Raw genomic sequence first — 15,582 nt, forward strand, 5'->3', positions numbered from 1 at the left:
AGTGTTGTTGAAGTGGTTGAAGACAGGTGCAGGTGTATAGAGCTGTAGTCAGTATTATATGAGAGGATCGGAGATGGTTTTTGTAGAGGAGAGAGGGTATAGTGAAACACTGTGCTTCACTAGCAGCACAGAAATACACTGCACTGTCTTCAGCTTCTGTCACTTTGGGAATATGTAGATACGCCATTTTATTAGCTGCACCATCTCCACTGACATTAAAACGCCCTTTAAAGGAATCTTCCACCGTTGGACTGGTGTATCTCACATACCCAATGAGTTTCAGAGCAGTGTTTTGGGCTGACTGTTGGTACCACAGTATCATGTTGTATCTTGTATCAGTGTGGCTGCAGGTGAGATTAACTTTATCTTCAGGTCCTTTTAGTATTGCAGTAGGAGTCTGGTGAACTTTGTCTGTTGGTGACAGCCCTGTGGATGAAAACAGACAATATGAAATATACAGTATTACTCAGCATATTGACAGCAATGTATTTCAGTAGTAAATCTATCTTTCATGAGGGATTTAGTACCTGTCACCCATAGTGGTAGAGTTGCTACATGTATGAGAAGCTTGATCATGTTGATGGTTCTGGAGAGAAGAGTCACATGGACAAGGAGAAAGGGTTTTCAGATAGTCAGAGATGTGATGTCATCTAGTGGGAGTGTCAAATGTATGTCAGCATCCCAAATGGCACCCTATTCCCTTTCTAGTGCACTACTTTAGACCAGAGCCCATAGGGAAGAGGGGAGAATAAGGCAATAGAGAAGGGGAGCTGAACTGAGCTGCCGGAGGGGAAGGAAATGACATCACTTTGACGTCAGAACTTGTGTTGATATTCAAGCAGATCCCTTGTTCACCTACAGGTCTCCTGTTCAACTTAAAGGTGTATTGTGGAACATACCGGTATCTACATCATTGAAAGTCTCTTTTAGTCTTTAGATTTGATCTGTGTTATAGATTCTGCAGTCATCACACTAGAAATAGGATGTAAAGTGAAGAAATACCTGAACCGTTTCTTCAAGACAACAACATCAACCACATTATTTGGTCTAGAGGTTTGATATCAACTTCCTCCATGTGCTCAGACATCTACAGCGGTGGATAGCAGGTGTGCTGGGTGTTGATGTACACTGCAGTTATGGAGTAAAGGATCAGAAGGGGGTTTGTAGAAGAGAGAAGGGTATCTACATCACTGTGTTGACTTCAGGTCAGAACAGTAATACACTGCACTGACTTCAGGTCAGAACAGTAATACACTGCTCTGACTTCAGGTCAGAACAGTAATACACTGCACTGACTTCAGGTCAGAACAGTAATACACTGCACTGACTTCAGGTCAGAACAGTAATACACTGCACTGACTTCAGGTCAGAACAGTAATACACTGCACTGACTTCAGGTCAGAACAGTAATACACTACACTGACTTCAGGTCAGAACAGTAATACACTGCACTGACTTCAGGTCAGAACAGTAATACACTGCACTGACTTCAGGTCAGAACAGTAATACACTGCACTGACTTCAGGTCAGAACAGTAATACACTGCACTGACTTCAGGTCAGAACAGTAATACACTACACTGACTTCAGGTCAGAACAGTAATACACTGCACTGACTTCAGGTCAGAACAGTAATACACTGCACTGACTTCAGGTCAGAACAGTAATACACTGCACTGACTTCAGGTCAGAACAGTAATACACTGCACTGACTTCAGGTCAGAACAGTAATACACTGCACTGACTTCAGGTCAGAACAGTAATACACTGCACTGACTTCAGGTCAGAACAGTAATACACTGCACTGACAGAACAGTAATACACTGCACTGACTTCAGGTCAGAACAGAAGCTGAAAACATACTTATTTCAATCAATTTCCAGGGATTTCAATGTGCTCTTTGAAAGAGGGAGAGGGGGGGCAGGGGAGGGGGGGAGATAGAGAGGGGGGGCAGGGGATACAGAGAGAGAGAGGAGAGAGAGAGGTGGGAGTTAGAGGTCCCCCTACAGTATATGATGAGACCATCAGACATTAGATGAACTAGAGTTAGAGGTCCCCCTACAGTATGTGATGAGACCATCTCTTTACATATTATATTACATCCTATTGAAATACTGGGGTTTTTGTGCAGCTGTACTTGTTGTCTGTATCACTGTGTTGACTCACAGCACAGAAGTACATGCCGCTGTCTCCTGCCTCCAACTTCTTCACTGTGAAAGATCCCCTCTCAGCTACAGTCTTGTTGGCTGAGAATTTGTCTTCACTGAAGTCTCCATATTCGGCTTTGCTATAACTACTTGTGTAGACTACCTGCTTCATTCCCTCTCCTGGAAGCTGTCTGTACCAGTACATCTGGTTGTAGGTAGCTCCCTTAGTGTGACTGCAGTTCATCTGAGCATCCCTGTCTTTCAGTTCCCAGAGTATGGTGGGTGTCTGAGTGACTTCACTCCCCTCAACAAGACCTGTAAGGATACAGTGAGAATGAAATCAATAGAGTTAGGTCCAGTTAGACCTGAATACATCAAGACTCAGGTGAAGGGAACATATGCTTGGAAACATCAATATCTATAACTAGAGAAGTCCTTCATTGTAAATAAGAATGTTGTTCTTAACTTTCCTGGTTAAATAAATGAAACATTATGAAACTGTACCTCCAGCACAGAGCAGTGAGACAGTAACAGTGGAGAGAAATGTGAACATGTTTGATCACGTTATATGTGAGAGTGCTGGAAAGAGTCTGGTATCAATGTATATAAAACAAGAGGAGTGTCACATAGATGAATAGATGCCAATCAGTAGACCAAGGCAGGTTCCACCATATTCAACATGTCAGTGAAGTGGGAGGGACTGATGATCTGAATACATCATGCTAACTAGTGGTCCAGACTGTAGAGACATTCACATTATTAAAGTTAGAGGTCCCCCTACAGTCCATGATGAGACCATCAGCTCTTTACATATTATATTCTATCCTATAGAGCTCGCCAGCTTGTAGTCCTAAAACACGGAAGTGAGTCAGCATGTTCTACCTCTGGTTTGTTGACCATTGCTATGGGAGAAATGAAGGGGGAAATAATGGGGTTTTGGGATATAAGGTCTGAAGTTAAAACAGGCTTTGGAGATATTATACGTTTTGTTCTGTGCAATAACTTAAGGATCGGACCCTTTTTTTCAAATTTCTCCTAAAATGACAAACCTGAATCTTACTGCCTGTAGCTCAGGACCTGAAGCAAGGATATGCATATTCTTGATACCATATGAAAGGAAACACTTTGAAGTTTGTTGGTAAAGATAATACAAAAAAGGCATGCGTTTTTCCCTTAAAAAATGAACATTCTATGAAATGCAAGAGAAAGGCCAAACTTTCAGATTGGAGTCTAGGTGTAATTTATATTTTAGCCACCAGATGGCAGTTTTGCGTGTGGAAAGTTTCAGACTGATCTAGTGAAGAATTACATTACTGCACAATATTTTGTATCAATGTAACGACTGACGCTCTCCTCATCCTCGGATGAGGTGAGGAGAGAAGGATCTTCAGACCAAAACGCAGCATTTGGGAAATAAGCCATCTTTATTATAAAATAAGATGGCAACACGAAACGAAACAAAACACTTTCAAAACTACAAAACAAGAAAACGACGTTGACGAAACCTGAACATAAACTTACATAACTAAACATAAACTCACGTACAGGAAACAGACGACATCGAAACGAAACGAAACAAACAAACGCTACAGTCCCGTGTGGCACGAACATACATACTAACACAGGAGACAATCACCCACCAACAAACAGTGAGAATGCCCTACCTAAATATGACTCTTAATTAGAGGCAAACGCAAACCACCTGCCTCTAATCAAGAGCCATACCAGGCAAACCAAAACCAACATAGAAACAGATAACATAGAATGCCCACCCAACCTCACGTCCTGACCAACTAACACACAAAAACTAACATAAATAGGTCAGGAACGTGACAGTACCCCCCCCACAAGGTGCGAACTCCGGACGCACCAGCACAAAGTCTAGGGGAGGGTCTGGGTGGGCATCTAACCACGGTGGTGGTTCAGGCTCGGGGCGCGGTTCCCACCCCACCATAATCCATCCTAACTTCCTCCCTCCAAGAATGTCCACCCTCTTTTGACCCCCACAAAATTCCCTTAACAACATATCTAATAGGGACAACACCGGGACAGAGAGATAAATCAAGAAAGAGGGATAGATAAGAATATAGAGATAGATGAAGATAGAGAGGGAGATTAGGATAGAGGGGCAACTCCGGACTGAAAGGCAGCTCCGGACAGAGAGACAGCTCTGGACTGATGGGCAGTTCTGGGTATCTAGCCTTTTCAGGCTGAAGGGCAGCTCATGGCTGACTGACGAATCTCGACGCTCATGGCTGGCTGACGGCTCTCGACGCTCATGGCTGGCTGACGGCTCTCGACGCTCATGGCAGGCTGACGGCTCTCGACGCTCATGGCAGGCTGACGGCTCTCGACGCTCATGGCAGGCTGACGGCTCTCGACGCTCATGGCAGGCTGACGGCTCTCGACGCTCATGGCAGGCTGACGGCTCTCGACGCTCATGGCGCTCTGACGGCTCTGGCTGCTCATGGCGCTCTGACGGCTCTGGCTGCTCATGGCGCTCTGACGGCTCTGGCTGCTCATGGCTCTCTGACGGCTCTGGCTGCTCATGGCTCTCTGACGGCTCTGGCTGCTCATGGCTCTCTGACGGCTCTGGCTGCTCATGGCTCTCTGACGGCTCTGGCTGCTCATGGCTCTCTGACGGCTCTGGCTGCTCATGGCTCGCTGGCGGCTCTGGCAGATCCTGTCTGGTTGGCGGCTCTGGCAGATCCTGTCTGGTTGGCGGCTCTGGCAGATCCTGTCTGGTTGGCGGCTCTGGCAGATCCTGTCTGGTTGGCGGCTCTGGCAGATCCTGTCTGGCTGACGGCTCTAGCGGCTCCTGTCTAGCGGACGGCTCTAGCGGCTCCTGTCTGGCGGACGGCTCTAGCGGCTCCTGTCTGGCGGATGGCTCTGTAGGCTCATGGCAGACGGGCGGCTTTGCAGGCTCCTGGCAGACGGGCGGCTTTGCAGGCTCCTGGCAGACGGATGGCTCAGACGGCGCTGGGGAGACGGATGGCTCAGACGGCGCTGGGGAGACGGATGGCTCAGATGGCGCTGGGGAGACGGATGGCTCAGATGGCGCTGGGGAGACGGATGGCTCTGGCCGGATACGGTGCACTGTAGACCTGGTGCGTGGTGCCGGAACTGGAGGCACCGGGCTAAGGATAAGCACCTTCCTACTAGTGCGGGGAGCAGGGACAGGGCACACTGTATTCTCAAAGCCCACTCGATAACTGATGCGTGGTACCGGCACTGGTGACGCCGGGCTGAGGACAAGCACATCAGGATTAGTAGGGGGAGAAGATACAGTTTGTACAGGGCTCTGGAGACGCACTGGTAGCTTAGTGCGTGGGGCCGGAACTGGAGGCACCGGGCTAGATACACGCACTACAGGGAGAGTGCGTGGAGGAGGAACAGGGCTCAGGATACGCACTGGTAGCCTAGTGCGTAGTGTAGACACTGTAGGTACTAGGCTGGGGCGGGGAGGTGGTGCCGGAAATACCGGACCGTGGAGGCGTACTGGCACTCTTGAGCATTGAGCCTGCCCAACCTTACCTGGTTGAATACTCCCGGTTGCCCGACCAGTGCGGGGAGGTGGAATAACCCGCACCGGGCTATGTAGGCGAACCGGAGAAACCATGCGTAAGGCAGGTGCCATGTATGCCGGCCCGAGGAGACGCACTGGAGACCAGACGCGTTGAGCCGGCCTCATGACACCTGGCTCAATACCCAATCTAGCCCTCCCAGTGCGGGGAGGTGGAATAACCCGCACTGGGCTATGCACTCGTACAGGAGACACCGTGCGCTCTACTGCGTAACACGGCGCCTGCCCGTACTCCCGCTCTCCACGGTAAGCCTGGGAAGTGGGCGCAGGTCTCCTACCTGCCCTTGGCCCACTACCTCCTAGCCCCCCCCCAAGAAATTTTTGGGAATTACTTACGGGCTTTTCGGGCTTCCGTGCCAGACGCGTTCCCTCATAGCTCCGGTTCCTCTCTCCGGTAGACTCCGCTCTCCTCAGTGCCTCCAGCTGTTCCCATGGGAGGCGATCTCTACCAGCTAGGATCTCCTCCCATGTGTAGACACCCTTTCCATCCAAAACATCGTCCCATGTCCATTGCTCCTTTCTCTCCTGTCCCCTACTCCGTTTCGTTTTCCCTTGCCGCTTGGTCTTAGCGTGTTGGTGGGTGATTCTGTAACGACTGACGCTCTCCTCATCCTCGGATGAGGTGAGGAGAGAAGGATCTTCAGACCAAAACGCAGCATTTGGGAAATAAGCCATCTTTATTATAAAATAAGATGGCAACACGAAACGAAACAAAACACTTTCAAAACTACAAAACAAGAAAACGACGTTGACGAAACCTGAACATAAACTTACATAACTAAACATAAACTCACGTACAGGAAACAGACGACATCGAAACGAAACGAAACAAACAAACGCTACAGTCCCGTGTGGCACGAACATACATACTAACACAGGAGACAATCACCCACCAACAAACAGTGAGAATGCCCTACCTAAATATGACTCTTAATTAGAGGCAAACGCAAACCACCTGCCTCTAATCAAGAGCCATACCAGGCAAACCAAAACCAACATAGAAACAGATAACATAGAATGCCCACCCAACCTCACGTCCTGACCAACTAACACACAAAAACTAACATAAATAGGTCAGGAACGTGACAATCAAGTCTGTCAGGAGTTAGACCAAATGTGCCATTATTGGTCAATTGATACATTTTCAAGTACATAACTATAGAGAACATACACAAATTATATGGTAATAACAAATGTAAGTTTACACACTCCCAGAAATGTCATACATCAGTAGCTTATAAACTAATTATCACACATATAGATGGAGGGGTGGGTGTGGAGCCAGAGACAGCAGTGGGGTCAAACTGTAGAACATAAAACTAGATTTTATCAAACAAAACTACACTACATTTTATCTCTGGGACCCTCAGGATGACACATCAGCGCCAGATTACTGAATGTAAGTACATTATTTACCTTCAGAGGTGAATGTATCAAACCAGTTGCTGTGATAAAAGTGTTTTGTTGTTGTGGACTCTCCTCAAACAATAGTATGGTATTTTTTCAATGTAAAGGCTTCTGGTGAACGGGTGAAAGTGAGTGGTGCCCGCATGGCTAGAGAGGCTGTAAGGGCTGCATGTAAGGTATTTGGAGCAGAGGTAAGAATAGTTGAATGGGAGATGTTTTTAATCATTTATAATTATTATTGCTACATTTTATCGTTTGGGAAACACCAGTGAATTTATCCAAGAAGGTAATGTCATTTAAAAAATAATTGTTTTCCATTAAGTGGAACAACGTCTGAGACTGAAGTAAATGTTCCCCCTGCTGATACCACAGCATGGTGTTGTAGCTGGGGAGAGAGTGTTCCACCTGCTGATACCACAGTATGGTGTTGTAGCTGGGGAGAGTGTGTTCCACCTGCTGATACCACAGTATGGTGTTGTAGCTGGGGAGAGTGTGTTCCACCTGCTGATACCACAGTATGGTGTTGTAGCTGGGGAGAGTGTTCCACCTGCTGATACCACAGTACGGTGTTGTAGCTGGGGAGAGTGTGTTCCACCTGCTGATACCACAGTATGGTGTTGTAGCTGGGGAGAGTGTGTTCCACCTGCTGATACCACAGTATGGTGTTGTAGCTGGGGAGAGTGTGTTCCACCTGCTGATACCACAGTATGGTGTTGTAGCTGGGGACAGTTTGTCAACAGAACGGGACAGCAGTTTCTCCAGAACTCTGAAATACTGAAGATGGAGACTGAAGAACGTTGGAACAGAGGAGTTCACCTGTTACAGAAGAGGAGAGAGAGACCTGTTTGTTATAACTAGTGTAGTCATTCAGGAACTGTATGGAATTATAGATTATTTTAGACGGTATCTAACCTGTGTTCCAGAATAATCAAGAGATTCACGTTCATAGGTGGAAAATATCCAACAGTGAAAGATTCTTAGTTCAACACTGAGTCAAGATGAACATTCAAAAGGACATGGATCTTCAGCTCTCAGACTCCTTACTACACACCATAGTTTAATGGGGTACTGTGTCTGGTGAGTCCACATGGATTTGTTGAGCTGTAACTCCCCCTACAGGAAAGACATGATATCATACCATACTGTATCATGGTCTCCTGTATATCAGAGGGAACCTCCCCTTTCTGTTAGACCAGCTGGTGAGTGTTTTGGCATTGAATCAGAGTCAGATACAGTGTGATGTTAATACAGGTGTGATTAGTCTACAGTACACCAGGGAGGAGGTTTTTGTAGAGCAGAGAGGGAGATCTGATGCACTGTGTAAACTAGCAGCACAGTAATACACAGCACTGCTATTTGGAGTTAGTTGATTGATGGTTAAGGTGCTGGTACCACCTGCATTAGCATCTCCTTCTATATCAAATCCAGCCTCAGGATATGCTGTTTTCGCTATCATGTATCCTAAAAACACAAATTCTCTGTAGTTGGATTGCTTGTACCAGAGGATACGATTGTAGCCTGATATACTATGTGAACACTCCATCTTAGCCGACTCTCCCTGGTTCTTGTACAGGGATGCAGGACTCTGGTAAACCTGGTTACTGAGAGAAGAACCTGGAGAAAGAGAGAGAGAGAAAGAGAGAGAGAAAGAGAGAGAGAGAAAGAGAGAGAGACAGAGAGAGACAGAGAGAGGTGAAACAACAGATAAAGAAACATATTCATCTGAAACATAAAACCAATCAAATGAGGATATTAGTAGTTGATGAAATCAGTGATGTGAATACCTGCAGCCCAGGCTGTGTAACCCATGGTGATGGAGATAATAATTGTGATCATGTTGACTCACTGTTAAGGAGACAGAATGAGAGAGACAAACCCCTCCACATGAATTAGAGGTGGCTTCTCATCAACTCATCTCAGTGATCTAATAGAGGGATGCTGCCTCCTTATGAGAACATCTAAAACATCAGAGACCTGAGATGAACCCTGCAGGAGGAGTCTATGTGGGACAGGAAGCAGGGTTTAGTAGAGCAGAGAGGGAGATCTGATGCATTGCTATCTGGAGGTAGTTGATTGATGGTTATAGGACATATTCACCCAGTCTAATCAATTCCATGGGTCATTTCATGTTTTAATGTGTATCTGAGTTATTGGCAGTCAAGCAGACAGACATTGGTCCGTTATGGCGTAGTACTGTGGTAAAGTCTCTCTCAGTATGATGTAGTACTGTGGTAAAGTCTCTCTCAGTGTGACGTAGTATTGTGATAAAGGTATAAAGAGTGGCCCACCTCCCGGCCCGTTCAGTGATCACTCGGCTACACAGCTGATGCCTCCCGGACTCTTCCCCAACACGGCTAGAACTCCACTACATCACCGGATTCCTACCGTAAGCTCTGGAGCTTTGCATCGGATCATTGCTGCTAGCTAGCTGCTACCGAGAGGCTATAGTGGCTAACGCCCCTGTCCTGAAGCTAGCACCAGTTAGCCGTGAGCCAGGCGCATCTCCCGGCTAGCAAATGAATTTACTACAACCACAATACCTCTTTCGCCAACTGGCCTGGACCCTTTGCCGACACGAAGCCCCTCCGTTCCACCACGACTGGTCTGCCGACATAACTCCATCCGCTGTGCCCCCAACCGGCCATTGCCGGATGTCGGAGCAGGCTCTTCTACTAGCCCCGGCCTGCTAACTTTAAACGCCGTGCCCCCCTCTTGCTAGCATAGTAAAGTCTACCTAACGGCTTCCCTGTTTTATCTATTGCTGTTCACTGGACCCTATGATCACCTGGCTACATAGCTGATACCTGATGGACTGTTCATTAATCACAGTACTCCATTTTATTTATTTTTTGTTTATCTGTTGGCCCTAGCCTCAACTCAGGTGTGTAGTTAATTTCTCAATAGGGGGTGCTGTTGGCACTTTGTAATACTTTTGTTCCCAAATTAAACTGCCTCGTACTCAATTCTTGCTCGTACAATATGCATATTATTATTACTATTGGATAGAAAACACTCTCTAGTTTCTAAAGCCGTTTGAATTATATCTGTGAGTAAAACAGAACTGGAGTTAGAGCAATTTTCCTATGAGGATGTGAGAATGCTGAATTCTGCTGGCTGTTCTGAGGTCCGTTTATTAATTTGCCTGTCTTCTATTGGTTGAGATGCACTGCATACGCCTTCCCCTGGATGTCAGCGAATAGTGAGAATTGAAATGGAGTTGCTGGGCAGATCTGAGAGCTTATAAATGGGCTGGCAACGTGGGGTTCCCCCTTTCTTCTCTTCGCCCTGACGCAAAAAGGAGCTCTGGCTGTCGTTCTAGAAAGCTCCCGTTATAGCCCTTAGATATATCCGGCTCTGTTTTTATTCGATATAGGTGTTAAAGACATCATAATGTTGTTATTTTAAACCGAGTTATATCAGTTTATATCAGTATATTGCGATTTTCGGATATTTATTAGTGCTGCGTTATAGTGAGTTGGACACGTCTGGCCCACATGGCTAATGTTTACTGCTAATTCCAACGTTGAAGACTACATTCTACAACCGAGCAACGATTCTTTTGGACAAAGGACAACTTGCCCAAGATTCTGATGGGAGCTCATCAAAAAGTAAGAACTATTTATGATGGTAATTCGTTGTTCTGTTGAAAAATGTTAAACTCATATTCCGCCATTAATTTCGGTGCGGTCTCGCTTTAACGCACGCTGTATGTCGTAGTAACGTTAATTTTAAAAATCTAACACAGCGATTGCATTAAGAACTAATGTATCTTTCATTTGCTGTCCAACCTGTATTTTTTAGTCAAGTTTAGGATTAGTTACTGATTAGATTGGGTGCCTCTCCCTAGATTTCTCCCAACATATTGTTGGTAGCTTGGCTACTTTTCTCATTGTATAACCATGATTTGTGCCGCTAAATATGCACATTTTCGAACAAACTCTATATGTATTGTGTAATATGATGTTATAGGACTGTCATCTGAAGAAGTTTGAGAAGGTTAGTGAAAAAATTAATATCTTTTGCTGGTTTATTCGTTATCGCTATTGTTGGCCTGAATCAATGCTGTTGTGTGGTTGGCTATTGTAGTAAGCTAATATAATGCTATATTGTGTTTTCGCTGTAAAACACTTAAAAAATCTGAAATATTGGCTGGATTCACAAGCTCTTTGTCTTTCATTTGCTGTACGCTGTGTATTTTTCAGAAATGTTTTATGATGAGTATTTAGGTAATACACAATGGTCTCTGTAGTTATTCCAGTTGCTTTGGTGAGAGTTGTGATGGTGGCTGCAATGGTAAACTATGATTTATACCTGAAATATGCACATTTTTCTAACAAAACATATGCTATACAATAAATATGTTATCAGACTGTCATCTGATGAAGTTGTTTCTTGGTTAGTGGCTATTTATATCTTTATTTGGTCGAAATTGTGATAGCTACCTATGCAGGAAAAAAATGGTGGAGAAAAAAAAGTTGTGTCTTTTGCTATCGTGGTTAGCTAATAGATTTACATATTGTGTCTTCCCTGTAAAACATTTTAAAAATCAGAAATGATGGCTGGATTCACAAGATGTGTATCTTTCATCTGGTGTCTTGGACTTGTGATTTAATGATATTTAGATGCTAGTATTTACTTGTGACGCTATGCTAGGCTATGCTAGTCAGCTTTTTTACTGATGGGGGTGCTCCCGGATCCGGGATTGTGATGAAGTAGAAGTTAACTGACCCTCTCTGCCCATTCATTGCCATTTTACCCGTTGTTGTTGTCCTAGCTGATTAGCTGTTGTTGTCTTACCCGTTGTTGTCTAAGCTCGGTCTCCCAATCAACACCTGTGATTGCTTTTTGCCTCGCATTATGTCTCTCTCAAATGTCAATATGCCTTGTATATTGTCGTTTAGGATAGTTATCATTGTTTTAGTTTACTGCTGAGCCCCTAGTCCCACTCAACATGCCTATGATACCTCCTTTGTCCCACCTCCCAGCCATCCTCAGGTCTCTACCACTCAGCCATCCTCAGGTCTCTACCACACATCCATCCTCAGGTCTCTACCAATCAGCCATCCTCAGGTCTCTACCACTCAGCCAACCTCAGGTCTCTACCACTCAGCCATCCTCAGGTCTCTACCACTCAGCCATCCTCAGGTCGCTACCACTCAGCCCTCCTCAGGTCTCTACCACTCAGCCCTCCTCAGGTCTCCACCACTCAGCCACACACACTGATACTGACACTTCACATACACACATATATACATATATACAGAATGTTAAGAAGAGTGATCAGATGAATTGCAATTAATTGCAAAGTCCCTCTTTGCCATGCAAATGAACTGAATCCCCCCAAAACTTTTCCACTGCATTTCAGCCCTGCCACAAAAGGACAAGCTGCCATCATGTCAGTGATTCTCTCGTTAACACAGGTGTGAATGTTGACGAGGACAATGCTGGAGATCACTCTGTCATGCTGATTGAGTTTGAATAACAAACTGGAAGCTTCAAAAGGAGGGTGGTGCTTGGAAACATTGTTCTTCCTCTGTCAACCATGGTTACCTGCAAGGAAACACGTGCCGTCATTATTGCTTTTGCTTCACAGGCAAGGATATTGCTGACAGTAAGATTGCACCTAAATCAACCATTTATCGGATCATCAAGAACTTCAAGGAGAGCAGTTCAATTGTTGTGAAGAAGGCTTCAGGGCGCCCAAGAAAGTCCAGCAAGCGCCAGGACCGTCTCCTAAAGTTGATTCAGCTGCGGGATCGCGGCACCACCAGTACAGAGCTTGCTCAGGAATGGCAGCAGGCAGGTGTGAGTGCATCTGCACGCAGTGAGGCAAAGACTTGTGGAGGATGGCCTGGTGTCAAGAAGGGCAGCAAAGAAGCCACTTCTTTCCAGGAAAAACATCAGGGACAGACTGATATTCTGCAAATGGTACAGGGATTGGACTGCTGAGGACTGGGGTAAAGTCATTTTCTCTGATGAATCCCCTTTCCGATTGTTTGGGCAATCTGGAAAAAAGCTTGTCTGGAGAAGACAAGGTGAGTGCTACCATCAGTCCTGTGTCATGCCAACAGTAAAGCATCCTGAGACCATTCATGTGTGGGGTTGCTTCTCAGCCAAGGGAGTGGGTTCACTCACAATTGTGCCTAAGAACACAGCCATGAATAAAGAATGGTACCAACACATCCTTTAAGAGCAACTTCTCCCAACCATCCAGGAACAGTTTGGTGACGAGCATTGCCTTTTCCAGCATGATGGCTCCATAAGGCAAAAGTGATAACTACGTGAATGGGGAACAAAACATCAATATTTTGGGTCCATGGCCAGGAAACTCCCCAGACCTTAAAAACTTCTTGAGAATACAGGGGGTGCTGTTTTCGCATTAGCATAATTTCCTCTACAGATTAAACTGCCTCTTATTCAATTATTGCTGTTACTATATGCATATAATTAATACCATTGGATAGAAAACAAGCTATGGTTTCTAAAACCGTTTCAATTTTGTCTCTGAGTGAAACATAAGTCATTTGACAGCACTTTCCCTGAGCAAGAAGAAGATTGCAAGATGTGTATGCTCGCTTCAACGCTCTGCCTATATATGGTCACGCCACCTATGACCCGAAACACACTTCATTCGTCTTCCTCTGGGTGTCAAGAAGATGTCAGAGGAGAAATTTTTTGTTTATCTTGTACTGACGTGAAATAAGACCTATTTCTTTAGCGTGACCGACAACTTCCGGTTCTCTGAAACGCGCGTTTTAGAGGTCTTTTGTTATGCTGCCGTTACGGATGAAAACTATCTCCGTCTCGAAGTTTGTTTGATACATGTGACCATATCATCTTAATGTATGTTTTTTCAATATAGTTTAATCAGATTATTTGAATTTTTTCGGGAGTTTTGCCGTGTTCCGTTCTGTGAGTTTTTTAACTTTGGACAGAACCGTGCTAGTCGACCAGTACCTATGCTAAATGAAGAGGGAAAGTTGCCATTGTGAATGGATTGAACGACTCATCAGGACTAAGGACACCTTTATCAACATTCTGATGAAAGATCAGCAATAGTAAGACCCAATTTACGATGTTATTTCATATATCTGTCGTGCATGTGAACTGGTCGGGCGCGCCCAGCTGGTTCTGGCTGGCGTGGCTATGCTAATTTAGCGCTACATTTTGTTTTCGCTATAAAACATTTAATAAATCTGAAATATTGTTTGGATTCACCAGATGTTGGGCTTTCAATATCTGTACGCTGTGTATTTTTTCTGAAATGTTTTAAGACAAGTAATTAGTTATATGACGTTGGTCTCTGTAATTGTTCTGGCTGCATCAGCACTATATCAGATTGCAGCTGCAATGTAGAACTGTGATTTATACCTGAAAAATGCACATTTAAAAAAAAAAACTATGCTATACCATAAATATGTTATCAGACTGTCATCTTATGAATTTGTTTGTTGGTTAGTGGCTATATATATTTTCATTTAGTCGAATTAGTGATAGCTACTGACGCAGGAAAAAACTGTTGGAGTAAAAAAATGGTGTCTTTTGCTAACGTGTTTAGCTAATAGATTTACATATTGTGTCTTCCCTGTAAAACATTTAAAAAATCTGAAATGGTGGCTTTATTCACAAGATCTGTGTCTTTCATTGGGTGTCTTGGACTTGTGATTTAATGATATTTAGATGCTACTATTTAATTGTGACGCTATGCTAACGATGCTAATCAGTGTGGGGGGGGGGGGGGGGGGGGGGGGGGTGCTCCCGAATCCGGGTTAGGTACTCGGTAGAGGTTAATCCCATTGAGAACTTGTGGTCAATCCTCAAGAGGCGGGTGGACATACAAAAATCCACAAATTCTGACAAACTCCAAGCATTGATTATGCAAGAATGGGCTGCCATCAGTCAGGATGTAGCCCGGAAGTTAATTGACAGCATGCCAAGGGGGGATTGCAGAGGTCTTGAATAAGAAAGGTCAACATTGCAAATATTGACTCTTTGCATCAACTTCATGTAATTGTCAATAAAAGTGTCAGGTTTTGGCCAGGACTATTCAGGTTTTGGTCACTAGATGCCCCCATTGCGCCTTTTTGAACCTTTTGTTTTTCCCTTGTTCTAGTTATTGTTTTCACCTGTGCCTCATTTCCTTGTAGGTATTTAAACCCTTAGTGTTCCTCAGTTCTTTGCGCTGTGTTTGTATGTTAGCACCCAGCCCCAGCCATGCTGTGACCATTGGTGTCTCTAGTTGGATTTTCCTGAGGTACTCTGGTTTTGTTCTTGTTAATTTTTGATTATTCTTTGAGGTTTATTTTTTCCCTGCTGTTCTTACCACTTTGTGGATTTTCTTTGTTTCTTGGAGGATATGATTTTTTTCCTCTTGGCTTTACTTTTGACGTTGTGGATTTATATTTTTGCCTGAAGATCTTTTTCCTTTATTAACCTCTAACGCCTC

The 15,582-nt window shown here is 44.7% G+C and overlaps 1 gene segment (V, D, J or C); it reads right to left on the reverse strand.

Moving 5' to 3' along the window:
- Window positions 1-2,102: 2,102 nt before the first annotated feature.
- On the reverse strand, window positions 2,103-2,759 carry LOC129813390 (T cell receptor beta variable 18-like). The segment is given in 2 exon segments: window positions 2,103-2,461; window positions 2,651-2,759. Coding segments are annotated over 2 exon segments (408 nt in total).
- Window positions 2,760-15,582: the final 12,823 nt, after the last annotated feature.

This window comes from Salvelinus fontinalis, chromosome 16, assembly GCF_029448725.1.
Source record: "Salvelinus fontinalis isolate EN_2023a chromosome 16, ASM2944872v1, whole genome shotgun sequence".
NCBI lineage: Eukaryota > Metazoa > Chordata > Actinopteri > Salmoniformes > Salmonidae > Salvelinus > Salvelinus fontinalis.